This window comes from Eublepharis macularius, chromosome 15, assembly GCF_028583425.1.
Source record: "Eublepharis macularius isolate TG4126 chromosome 15, MPM_Emac_v1.0, whole genome shotgun sequence".
Classification (NCBI taxonomy): Eukaryota; Metazoa; Chordata; class Lepidosauria; order Squamata; family Eublepharidae; genus Eublepharis; species Eublepharis macularius.
Genome location: NC_072804.1, coordinates 39,689,787 through 39,701,770, shown reverse-complemented (window position 1 = coordinate 39,701,770; position 11,984 = coordinate 39,689,787). Strand labels below are relative to the sequence as shown.

Here is an 11,984-nt window from a genome sequence, read left to right as displayed (position 1 = left end):
TCTTTCTGCGCCTGCGCAAGGGAGGCGCTAGGCTCGGGTCTCTCGCTGGTTCCGCCGGAAGCGGCTTCCGGATGCTGGGGAGCGCGGTGCGGACGCTGGCCGGTGCGGTGATCGGTAGAGGAGCCGCCCGAGGCGGCTCTGCAGCAGCTGCCGCCATTCCTCTTCTTCCGCTGGCCGGGCGGAGCGCGCAGGGTGAGTAAGGGAGACGCAGGCGGGCTTCCCTTCCCTGGGGCCTCCGGTGTTCTACCGCCGCCTCCTCGTTCTCTCTCCGCCAGGCCGGGAGAGCGCCCTGTCCTCGGCCGCCGCCGCCCTGCGCGAGGGAGGCCTGGTGGCCGTGCCCACCGACACCGTCTACGGCATCGCTTGCCTGGCGCAGGACTCGCGCGCCCTGCAGGCCGTCTACCGGCTGAAGGGGCGAGACGGAGCCAAGCCGCTGGCCGTCTGCCTGGCCGACGTGGGCCAGGTGCACAGGTGGGGACGCGCAGCTGGGAGTGCCGGCTCCTCCTGGGGACTGGAGGCAGGGATGTGTTCCCCGTAGTTGTGGCCAACTTTTAAAGATGTTGCCTCTGGAGAATCTGATCTTTGTAGAACAGCAGGACTTGAGTCCCCTGGGACCTAAGAGACCAACAAGATTTTCAAGGTATAAGCTTTAGAGCGTCAGAGCTCTCTTGCTGGCATAAGAAGGGAGCTTTGACTCAAAAGCTTATGTCCTGAAAGTTTTGTTGGTGTCTGTGGTACCACTGGACTCAAACCTTGCTGTTCTACTGCAGACCAACATGAAATCAGGCTGGAAATCAGATGTAACCTGGAAATCTCCAGGGCTTACCTGGAGGTTGACATCCCTACCCCCATTCCCTTCTCCTATTCTTTTCTTGCTGCTGACTGAGCCCTCCTTCCTTCCTCCCTGGCAGGTATTGCAAGGTGGCCGTGCCTGACCAGCTCCTTCATGATCTTCTCCCGGGGCCCGTGACGCTGGTCCTCGAGCGCTCCCAGAACCTCAACCCAGACCTCAACCCCTTCACACCTGTGAGTCTCATTTTGCCACAGGGCTGGGGTGTGCACCTTTCAGATCTGGCTGGGCCAAATGAAATTGATCAGAGACCACAAGGCAACCCAGTGAGTTGGTGTGCCTGCTGGGGTATTGTGATGCATACCTCAGATGCTGTTGTGTGGATGCTCTGGGCAGTCTTGGTTGTGAACATGTCTTCCTTTTTCCTCACAGCTGGTCGGCATCCGGGTCCCTGATCACTGGTTCATCAGAGAGCTGGCTGGGTCATGTGCCACCCCCTTGGCCTTAACAAGCGCAAACATAAGTGCTCAAGCAAGCAGCCTGGCTGTTACGGTAAGGGAACTCTGATCTCCTAGGGAGACTGAGCATGCAGAGAGAGAGAGAGGAAGACCCACAGAAGAGGGAGGAGAAATTCCTAGGAGAACTATATATGTTTTAGGATGAGTGAAAAGCTTCTCATAATGTATACCGTGAAGATCTATATAAAATGTACAGCACTATGGAGCGTCAGTTGTGCATCTGTAGACACATATTTAATGCTTGTTATTTAACTGACCAGTTTTGTCCAGAATTCTCTCTCACGCTTCTATTTTCAGTTGCTTGGATGGCAGAAACGAAAAGGCACATGCAGTGTGTTCCCTCTGTCTTCACTATTCATAATTTTGATTGTGGAAGAACATATCCCTACATTTTGTCGACAGCAAAAGAGTACCATCTTGTATGTTAAGCAACATATAAGTGATGCACATTGTGTGTTAATGCAGTATAGAAAGTATGGGTTTGATACAGTCGTTATTGCACGTATTTCAATATTTCTGCAAAATTCCGTTGAGTGGTGTGTGGAATCTTGTCTTTTTCTCATGGCTTATTTCCGAAAATACTGTGTTTTGGCACAGGCCTGATCCCTCTTAAGTGCCGTGGTGAGCTGCTGAGAAGGACAAGGGTTCCCCTTATGAAACTTGCAGTCAAACTTTGCTGCAATGAAACTATTTCTGTCATTCAGTAGTTTTGGAGGGATATCCTGCCAAATTAATATTTTTGTCCTCTTTGTCATTTCTTTATCATTCCCAACCTGCCCATTTAATGCGTGAATGCTTCCATCCCTCTTCTTTCCAGGAATTCCAAGAGCTTTGGCCCCACCTGGCACTGGTGGTGGATGGAGGCCCGATTGGGGACCCACAGAGGCCAGAATGCCGTCTGGGCTCCACAGTGGTCGACCTCTCCGTCCCTGGCAAGTTCAAGGTCATTCGGCCAGGCTGGTAAGGTCTCCCAGAGCTGGTGCTCATGAATTCCCTTTTGGAGGCCATGCAAACTCTCTTCCTAGCTCCTTGCCCTGCAAGTGAAGAGGATGAAATTTTGCAGCCCCTGGAATATTGAGGGGCCAAGAGAACCCTCTGAAATGACTGCTCACAAACCATTCCTGTAGCATGGGAAGTCAGATTAACTGAGGCACATCTTGTACCCTTCCCACTAGCTTGAACTTGGAAGACCTGAGTTCAGATTTCCACTGAGAACAGAATTTAGCATAAAATTGGTGCTGTCATTGACATGATACTAAGGTTATTCATTTCTTACCCCTTTCTCTCTGTCTTTCCACAGTGCACTTACCCAGACTGTTGATATCCTGGTAAAGAAGTATGGTTTAACAGCTGAGCTGCCTGTTTTATAAAACTCGTGCAGGGAGCGCAACTGAGTGCCCTGTGGCTTTTCAGGAAATGGCTTTTGGCAGACTTGTTTTAAGGACAAGGAGTATAATTTTGCCCAGGCAGAAGCTGTTTGATGAAAAAGGACACATACCCCTTCCACTAATTCCTGTGTATACTTACAGCTTGAAAGTCTGCCTTTTTTGTAACTCGGGAGGTGGCTCCATAGGTAACATGATCTCTCTGAAACGTGGAGTTCTTTGTACTGGACACAACTAAAATGGAAAAATTCTTCAATGTGAAGTGGTTGGTCCTCTCTCCATTGATAGAACTGGCGGTTTGTGTGAGCCAAAGTTTGAGGGATTCTATCAGGCTTCTTTAAATTGACTGATGTGTACCATTGGGCATATGGTGGGAATAGGCAACTGCAAGGGCAAACCAGAGAGATGCAAGGAACTAGATGGTGGGTTGGAAGTATGTTCCTTAGTAGGGACCAATCTGTCTTTAACCCCACCTCTGCAGAGCAGATGTGGTCTGTAGTATATAACAGGCTGCATTTGGACCATTGTAATTAAAATGGAAACTTTGTGCAAAAAGTTGCCTCTGTCTGCATTCTTCCAGCCATGGGAGTGATATAAAGCTCAATATCAAGTGTGATATGCAGCTCTTGCTAACCCCACACTCCAGCTTCACCAGGTTGGAGCCATCTCAGTGGAAGAAACCCACAGGTAAGTTGGTTTCCCCTTTTTTACTCAATCAACTAGCTGCCTCTTCTGTTGGCAGAATTTTCTCTCTGCAAAGCAGGTTTACCACCGGAGTCAGTTTTTTATTGGAAAAGCTGGTGTCCTTTTGCCAGGAAGATTGTCAACCTCCTCTCCCAACTGAGCTGAGAGAATGCTTTTCTCCTCTAGTGGCTCTAGAGCATTAACAGCTTAGAGGTTGCTGGTTTTCAGGAGCTGTTGTTCCAGCTCAATGGCTCTAGCATGGAGTTCTCTTAGCAACCCTTCTACCTTCCTTGACAAATGCAAGGACTGACTTTACTGGCATGTTTTTCACATTTCCATGACCTTTGCTGGGCTGTATGTAGAACGTGGGCTGCAGAACATCTGTGGCTACAAGAGGATGGTGGAATATATGGACATTTGCAGGCCACTCCAGTCAAAGTAATGGTATCCTGGGAGGCTACTTCAAAAGTCTCCGCTAACCTACCTCTGCCACAGACAGACTAACACGGCTACTCATCTTGATCTAGTGCAAACATCTGGTGGAATGTGATCACATGATGATGATGAACACACATACCCCATATGTTTAAAAATAGAAACGCCCCTCCTGTTAACAATGTGTTCCATGAACCCAGTCTGCTCTCAGGCTTGCCAGAATCTACCTTACAGCTGGCCTATGTGCTTCTCTAGCACTGCAGGGTTGCGGAAGCTGTAGGGGATGAGCACCAGGTAGAAGCTGGACATGAGCCCTTGGCATAGTATGCCCCAGTACCAGGCCAGCCTCTACTTAGTGTAGTGGAGGGCTCACAGGGCACGCCCCCCACTTTATGTGCCTAGCCAGGCAAAAAGGGCAGTGGCAGGCTCCCTGAAACCCTCCAGAGGGGCAAGTCAGATGAGCAGTGTATCTGTAGAATGAAGGGATTGAAGAACCGACCCAAGACATTCCTGGAGGGTGACCTTGGGTCCCCAAGTTGAATCCCCCGATGTACCTGTCTCCCTTGGAAGCTCAGGATGTCTCCAAACATCTCTTCTGGCAGTATGTAATGGAAAGTACTGTCAAGTGATAGCTGACTTATGGTGACCTGGGTGGGGTTTTCATGGCAAGAGACTAACTTAGGTGGTTTACCATTGCCTGACTCTGCAACCTTGGCCTTCCTTGGAGGTCTCTCATCCAAGTACTAACCAGGGCCAACCCTGCTTAGCTTACCAGTGCCGAAAACAGAACTACCCCTTGTCTTCCACCAAGGCCTGCCCTGCTCACTACCAGGGTTGCTTCCCACATTAGATGGCTGCAATGGAGTATCTCTTGCTTTCCCCCTCCTCTGCTGTGCCCTGCACCCACTTCCCCTGGGACAGCACCCCGGCCCTTATTCTGAGTGACGTGTTGGTGTGGCATCTATGAGGACCTATGTAAAGCTCTTTGGAGCGAGCAGTGGGAAGCAGTAGGGTTCAGAGGCACGCTGATCACTCAGCATTCTCAGGGGAGGATTCCCCCATAACCTCTTTTGCAAGTGGTGTCTATTTCCCCCCTCCTTTTCCTAAGCATTCTCTGTAGCTGGGGCCAGGGCTAGCTTTTACACTTCTGCACCTTCTGCTTTTTCTTTCTAGGGTTTGGACTCTGGTTGTGCACTACCAAATCCCAAGGGAACGAGATCTTTACGTGGGGCGCCTTGGGTCAGCATGTTCTCATGTGCGAGAACAGTTTTTTAGTCAGGGTTGCCCACACTGAGGTTGAAAATCTCCGGAGATTTGTGGGGAGTGGAGCCTGGGGAGGGGAGGGTACAAGGCCATAAAGTCCGCCCTCCAAAGCCGACCCGTCTTTCTATGGGCAGAAGGGGCGGCGGGGAGAGACGTTCTAGACCTGCCCTCTCGCTGGTCTTGCCGGAAGCGTGTCGTGGCGGCGGCGCCGGAAGTAGGTGTGTTGGGCGCTGCCAGGTGCCGTGCGGTGAGGGGGTTGCCGCTGGCCGGCGAGGCGAAGCAAGGCGCCCCGTCGGGTTACCCCCGTGGCCTCGACCCCTTCGCGTCCGCGAGTCTCGGTGCGCCGCGCTCCACTCTCAGCCGGCTTCTCCTTTTATCCCTGGGCGGCTTGTCGTGAATGCGCCTGACGCGCCGTTGAAGGTTTGTTTTCCCGTGCTCGATCCAAAGCCCAAGACAACGTCCAGACGGTCCTGCGGTGACTGTCGGAAACGTTCTCGTTGCGTCTTGCATTTCCTCAGCCGTTGGGTGCGCATCAGCTGGTGGTGAAGAGGGCCCTATTCTTAAGGCACAGGAGAGGCAGATGGGAGGAACCCATCAGCGGTGCCCAGGCTGCCACCCAGCCGGTGCTGTGTTCCCGCAGCATAGTAACCTCTGTTTGCAGAAGCTGTTAGGGCAACAGTTGCGAGCAGAGCTACCGCTCCACGCAAGTGGCTGGGCAGATCCACAGCCCCAGTCAAAGGGCTTTCTGGTCAAGTTCCTACAGCGATCGATTGGCATCCTGAGCGCAGAAGGGAAATTTTTTTTTATTTATTTATATCATTTATAGTCCGCTTTTCTCACTCAGACTCAAGGCAGATTACATAGTGTGTACAATCAGTAGCAAGGACAAGGGCAGACAATTCCATACAGTATTAAGAACGTTTCCATAAATAGTATCATAGATGGAAGAACTTAGTATGTCCTCCACAATGGGAGTCCATTAGGCCAGGCTGCTGCCTTCAGTAAACAAAAGATGCGTTATTTAGACAAAAGCATCTCGTATAGATGTAATAGGTCTAGCAGCATGTTTGGATAGAGAGTAAAACTTCATAAAGATTAAAAAAATACTTTGCATATTAATAATGGACAGAATTAGTCACATATAAAAATGAACACATCTTTGAAAAATGTGTTGTATATGTCTTAACAGTATATACTGGAGTTATTGTCAGAGTGACCTGTGCAAACCTTGACACAGCGGGGGTTTGACTCGGTGTAAAGCAGCTTCATATGTCTTGTTAAAATCACAGAAGAGTCCAGCCTCTGCTCTCTTTTTTCCTTATTCTTAATTTTTACTCATGGGAATAATTTTAAAATAATACATTAAGTTTTAGAGAATCATAAAAACAAGTTGGTGTTTTTTCCTATCTGCCATTAGGTGCAAGCAAGATGAGTTTCCCTCTGCCTGTAAAGCAGATTTTAATGAGCCTGCTGCGCTGCTGCTGTCTGCCAGGGTTGCAAGCAGGATGCCTTCCCTGCCTTGAATGCCCAAATGCCAGCTGTGTAAAGCTGCATGTTTCTCCATAAGAGGCAAACAATGCCTGTACCTGCCTTGCCTTGAGGCAGGCCAGCTCCGGCTGGTTTCTTGGATTGACAAATACCTTTCTCTGCCTGCCTTGCAAATCATATTTGTCATTTAAATTTAAAAACCTAATGCTTTGTCTTGCCTGTCTAAAGTTCGGCAGGCAGCATCTGGTAGATGAGCACCATCTCTGCAAACATCCTGGTGGGGTAGCAATCAAAGTTAAACCTGGAAATGTTTCCCATAGAAACTGGTGGGAATGAAAGTCAGAAGCAAATGGGGATGATACCAATCCAAATCTGGAAAAATGCAACTTGCGTGTTTTCCTGCAAACATAACCAGCAGTTTAGCAGTGACCACTAATTCCTCTATATGTGCCTGGAGTGCATCAAGCTAACATGAAAAGTAATTCCCTACAAGAAGTGGCTGCACTATTTAACTTTAGGTGTGGGAGAGGCCAGAGCCAAGGGACATTGGGAGAGACAAATAAGACAGCCTAACACGTTACCTCTTTGAATGGCACTTGAGAATGAAGCTTCCTGCCTGTAGCCCAGTTCATCCCAAGTTCTGTTTCTTTGCCCCTAGGATGGCTTCAGACGATTTGCCTCTCCTTCACACCCTGCATTGCTCTCTGCAGAAATGTTTTCGTGCCCTCCAGGAGCAGCATGAGACCTGGAAGAATACACTGGCAGCGTGCACATCTCTTTTGGGTTCCCTGAGCAATCTGGCAGAGCAAATGCTGGCATCCCAGAAGGTGGCCTTTGCCAACACCCCACTGCAAGACTTCCCATGTCTGCCAGAGAGACTCAGATACCGCCAGCAATGTGCAGCGGAAGCTTTGCTGGAGGAGCTGGAAGGGAAATTGTAAGACTAACTGTGGTGTGTAGTGGCAGGGGTGGGGGAATCTCAGTGGCTGGTGCACATCTATTAGGAGGAACAACCAACTTCTGAAAGTCATCAATTCTGATGTCTTCATGAACGACTTAGTTACTATTTCTGTTGTCAATGCTTATCTCTGTGGCAGTATTCAGATAAATGGGATTATTTGTTCTACAGTGGTTCCCGGTGTCATCACAGAGCCCAATGTGGCAATTTATTTTGCAAGAGTGACTTTAGCACCTGGGCCACCTGTTGAGCAAGGATTTAGTCTTTCATAGGTGAGCTGTGCAAGCCCATTGCAATATACCGAGTCATTTCAAGAGTGCTGACTTCTGTTTTTCCTTGAGGCAGAGACAAATGGCCCGTGCTAGCAAGCATTGCTCATAGAGGATCGGCTAGCCTTCCCAGGGACTGATGCATGACCACATCCCTAACTTGAGCTTGCACATACAGATTTAGAAAAAATATATAATTTCTGCATATGATTGTAGGAAGTTTCTGTAATATCCAGAGTTGCTCCATGTAGCTGCATTTTTATGATGTGTTTTCTGTTTTGTATAGGCTTGAGCTGCAGAAGGTGCGGGATGCAGCTGGCGTTCATGTGGCCTCTGTTTTCCAGCACTGTGACCAGCAAGAAGGCCTGTGCCAGGAGAGGGCTTTCCAGCGCTCTGTGCTTTGCCCATCGTTGGCAGATATGTTAGAATGGCTGCTGGATATGGAGGGGTTTTATCACAGCATGTATCCTTTGTGGGGAGTTCTGCCTTGATGTTGGAAGCTGGACCATGTTCTAGCTCCTGGGAAAAGGAAGCAGTATCTGTCTTGTGCTTAATGTAGATTATGTGCAGTTGTGGGAGGGGGTGGGAATGCAGGCTCACAAGCCCTGTCTGACTCTAATCTGAACATTTGAAGCAGTTTGAAAAGGCAACTCTAGCCAATATGGTCTGGCTTAAGTGGCAGCAGCTTGCCAGGGTCTTGGGCAGAGAAAGGCCCTTCCCAGCACCTGCTTGTTACCAGCTGTGTTTAAAACTGGAGCCGTCTGCGTGCAATGTGTGTACTCTGCCAGTGTCCCATTGGCCTTTCCTCAACTGTTCACCTTTCACAAGTTGAGAAAGCAAAAAGGAGGCAAATGTAGAGTCTTTTCAGAATGAACCTTCCCAACCTTCAGAAGCAACAGGCTTCAGTTCTTCCTTTTTGGTCCCCATGAGCTCCCCACCTGTCTCTTCCTGTCTGTCTGATTTGTACAGGGTTTGGACACAATACCTCCTGTATGTTAACTGCTCTAGACCCCTGTTCTTCTACTGTCCTTAACACCTGGAAAAGCTACCTGGAGGTCAAGCTTTTGCTCCTTCAGGTCACGTATGAAGACTTGACCAAGATGCAGACCCTTCCACAGGCCTGGGAGCAGGTGCTGCAGCACAGTCTCCAAAACGTGGTAGAAGGTAACTGTAGCCATAAGGAGGAGCGTGCCTTTGGGGATTGGGAGGGCAATGTGGAAGCCCAGACTCGGAGTATTGGCGAGAAACTGCCCCCAAACCTAGAAGACTTACTCCTGTATATGATGATACTGGTAACTGTATAACAGTATAGAATGTGCGTATGTACATGTGTGCCTTCAAGTCGCAACTGACAGCAATTCCAGCAAGATGCTTCAAGGCAAGTGAGAAGCAGAGGTGGTTTGCCAGTGCCTTCCTCTGCAGTGTCTTCCTTGGTGGTTTTCCATTCAAGTACTGACCCTGCTCTTTTTGTGTGTGTGTGTGTGTGTGTGTGTGTGTGTGTGTGTGTGTGTGTGTGTGTGTGTGTGTGAGAGAGAGAGAGAGAGAGAGAGAGAGAGAGAGAAAACAGCTTTGTAAGGCAATATTATCATATAGCAGGTGTGTGACGGTGTGTGTGTGCTAAGGATGGGAGAGAGTTCATTGCAGATATCAAACTTTCGACCCAGTCTCGTAGTTACTATATTAGCTTTCTGGATGTTAGAGTTAATAGCCATTTGATCCTTTCTTAGCCTACATGTATCTGAATGAGTTGATTCTATGGCTTTACCTGCTTGGCTGACACTCAGGGAGGGGCCGTGTGTCTGCTGGGGCTATCTAGGACTTTCTTCTCATCTTTTTCTCAGATGCCCTGCTGAAGGTCTCCTTCCTGGAAGCTGGGTGAGGATCTGAAGCTGTTGTATGCCCAGAGCAGCTTTCCCATCGCTTCGCATTGGGATCTCTGCCCCGCAGCTGAAGGATGAACAAGCCTGGATTCGTAGGCTGGTGACATGGCTGGGAATGAGCAGCCCATGAAAGCAGCAGCAGTTGTGGGCAGGCTGCTGCCTTGGGGCTCCTTGCTACTGTTTGTGGAGGAGGAGTGTGTGTGTGGGGGGGGGGGGGGACTGCATAAATAAAAATTGCTAAATTTCAAATACACTCAAATCTAAGGGGAGACAGATGCTGCACCCTGTGCTGCCTTACTCTTGAGGAAGGGGAGTTGAAAATAAACAAATTTTGCAGTAAATGAAAGAAATTAATCGGACTGGCAGTGTATTTGGCTATCAATGTATTATCATACACATTGTAGCATATTAGCTGGGACAAAATTCATCATATTCATGCAAAGATTAGTATTGCCTCCTGAAGGGCAGAGCAACATGCTGCTTGTTTCCCTGTCTTTGTCACAGTCCTTTGAGGATGCAAAGGTTGACTGTAGGGCGCCTTGTCCAAAGGGCAGCAGATCCAGGGGCCTCCTGACATCTCCTGTCTCCACCATGTTCAGAGTGACCAGAGGAAGGCAAGCAGGAATGCCCGGTCCTCTCGTGCGTTGGAAATTATGGGTTGGGTGCTGGATATGTCTACAGTATGCAGAGGAGTCATTCTCTAATGCTGTAGATAGTCACACATTAAAATTGGCATAGCGTGAATTTGGAAGGGGTGGGACCTTATCTTTAAAAGCTTCTCCCTTGTAATGATTCCAAGTAAATGTGTGCTTGTGTCTTTAAATGCTTGGTTTGAGCTAGGTGAAGAGTGGGGGTGAGAGAAGGATGAGTGAGTGATATGAGTGGTTGATGACTGAGAGTGTGGGCGGTTTGAGACTGAGTGAAGAGAGAAAAGTTTCAGTCAGAGGAAAGCAGGCTAGCTGTGTGCTGCCTGAGTATGTTGGAGGATTTATGAGGGAAATATAACCTGTGTGGAACCTGAACTGAGCTTGTTTGTGAAAGGACACTCAGTCAGGGAAAGGGAGGCCAGCTGTGGGCTGCCTGAGCAGGTTTAATATTTCTGTGAATGAGAGTCAGAGAAAGAGAGGCTAGCTGTGTGCTGCCTGAGTATATTGGAAGTATTTGTGAGAGAACTATTGAGTCTAGTGAAAGAGGCTAACTGTGTGTGAAGCCTTAGAAGAGATCTGTGTGAATGAGAGTAAATGAAGTAACTTTAAGAACTGAGAACTACTTTTATGAAACCGATACGCTTCTTGACTAAATAAAAGTTTATTTTGTTTTGTTATCTCCCAGAGTAGCTATCATTGCTATATCCCATTCCTATCCTCAGGGCCACATAGAACCACGCAGGAGCCTGACGCTTTGGGAATGTTACCAAAGGGAAAATTTAAATAAAAAATCTTGGAATAAAATATTCCTGGTGGCAGCAGACTACCCAGAGGGTTAAGGGATAGATTAAAAGAAAAATCTACCCTAAAGAAAGTAAAGGTCATAACATCCCTCATTTCAAAATACGTTTCATAGGAGTGTTTTTTCAGTGCTCCCCAATATTTGTATTTTTTCCACAGAAAAAATATCCAAAAAAAGTCCGAGGGGAAAAAATAGCAAACCTCCCCCCCTCCCAAACCAGGCCTTTTCTAGCCCAGTCTTGTCTGAGCTGACAGATGGGTCTCAGGCTCTGTTAGTCCTGGGGCTTGAGGGCTTTTTAACTGGAGATGCTGCCAGGGATGGAACTAGGAACCTTCTGCTTATCTTTGTGGTTTGCCCTGGGACCTTGCTGCATACTGGCCCTGTCTTATATTTGTTAACTGTGTGTCATAGCCCAAGCATGCTGCCTATCAGAACAGCTGGAATGGAGAGGCCCTCCCTCTACTCTGTTATTGTTCATACCCGAAAGGGTACCAGCAGAGGAGAGAGGGGAGGGAGCAGCAGTTCGTTGCGCCCACCAAAGCATCCCACTTCCATGTCTTGCACAAGCATGTGAGGGACTGTCACTGCCACAAGGTGGAGACGTGATCAGGCTTGTTCCTGTAGCTCTTTGCTCCCAAAGGTTTTCCTTGCCATAGGCAGCTGTGTGTCTGCTGGCGGAAGGCCCAACAGCAGAGAAGGGAGAGGGAGTTAGATCTCATTTAAACCCACTTCAGTTGTAAATAAACTATAATCACTTCAAATGTGTTTCTTAATAAGGAAAGGATGTTAACCATTAGGCAGGCAAAGCACTCAACGAGCTGATCTGACTGCCAGACTGGAGAGGCTGAAGCAGAAGGCGACTGTG

At 48.6% G+C, this 11,984-nt stretch overlaps 2 protein-coding genes across 3 annotated transcripts; both read left to right on the top strand.

The window, feature by feature from the left end:
• Window positions 1–3,246, top strand: YRDC (yrdC N6-threonylcarbamoyltransferase domain containing). Its single transcript, XM_054998669.1, has 6 exons — window positions 1–192; window positions 276–471; window positions 912–1,026; window positions 1,223–1,342; window positions 2,126–2,268; window positions 2,609–3,246. The coding sequence occupies exons 1-6, from the start codon at window positions 72–74 to the stop codon at window positions 2,676–2,678; spliced, it is 765 nt and encodes a 254-aa protein (XP_054854644.1). The 5' UTR covers window positions 1–71; the 3' UTR covers window positions 2,679–3,246.
• A 43-nt stretch (window positions 3,247–3,289) lies between these two features.
• AIRIM (AFG2 interacting ribosome maturation factor) lies at window positions 3,290–10,994 on the top strand. Of its 2 annotated transcripts, none has more exons than XM_054998671.1 (5): window positions 3,290–3,380; window positions 7,222–7,500; window positions 8,077–8,253; window positions 8,836–8,954; window positions 9,632–10,994. In XM_054998671.1, exons 2-5 carry the CDS (start codon window positions 7,223–7,225, stop codon window positions 9,667–9,669), a joined length of 612 nt encoding a protein of 203 aa, XP_054854646.1. In that variant the 5' UTR covers window positions 3,290–3,380; window position 7,222; the 3' UTR covers window positions 9,670–10,994. The 2 variants fall into 2 exon arrangements, with proteins under 2 accessions (XP_054854646.1, XP_054854645.1); XM_054998670.1 differs by lacking the exon at window positions 3,290–3,380 and adding an exon at window positions 5,307–5,495.
• Window positions 10,995–11,984: the final 990 nt, after the last annotated feature.

What these genes read in the sequence shown, in the direction of transcription:
- YRDC (XM_054998669.1), top strand. Translation starts at nt 72, where the DNA reads ATGCTGGGGAGCGCGGTGCGGACGCTGGCCGGTGCGGTGATCGGTAGA. An exon ending in ACCTCAACCCCTTCACACCT is followed by an intron (nt 1,027 to 1,222) that starts GTGAGTCTCATT and finishes TTTTCCTCACAG; the next exon opens with CTGGTCGGCATCCGGGTCCC. An exon ending in CAAGCAGCCTGGCTGTTACG is followed by an intron (nt 1,343 to 2,125) that starts GTAAGGGAACTC and finishes TCTTCTTTCCAG; the next exon opens with GAATTCCAAGAGCTTTGGCC.
- AIRIM (XM_054998671.1), top strand. Translation starts at nt 7,223, where the DNA reads ATGGCTTCAGACGATTTGCCTCTCCTTCACACCCTGCATTGCTCTCTG. An exon ending in GAGGAGCTGGAAGGGAAATT is followed by an intron (nt 7,501 to 8,076) that starts GTAAGACTAACT and finishes TGTTTTGTATAG; the next exon opens with GCTTGAGCTGCAGAAGGTGC. An exon ending in GAGGGGTTTTATCACAGCAT is followed by an intron (nt 8,254 to 8,835) that starts GTATCCTTTGTG and finishes CACCTGGAAAAG; the next exon opens with CTACCTGGAGGTCAAGCTTT.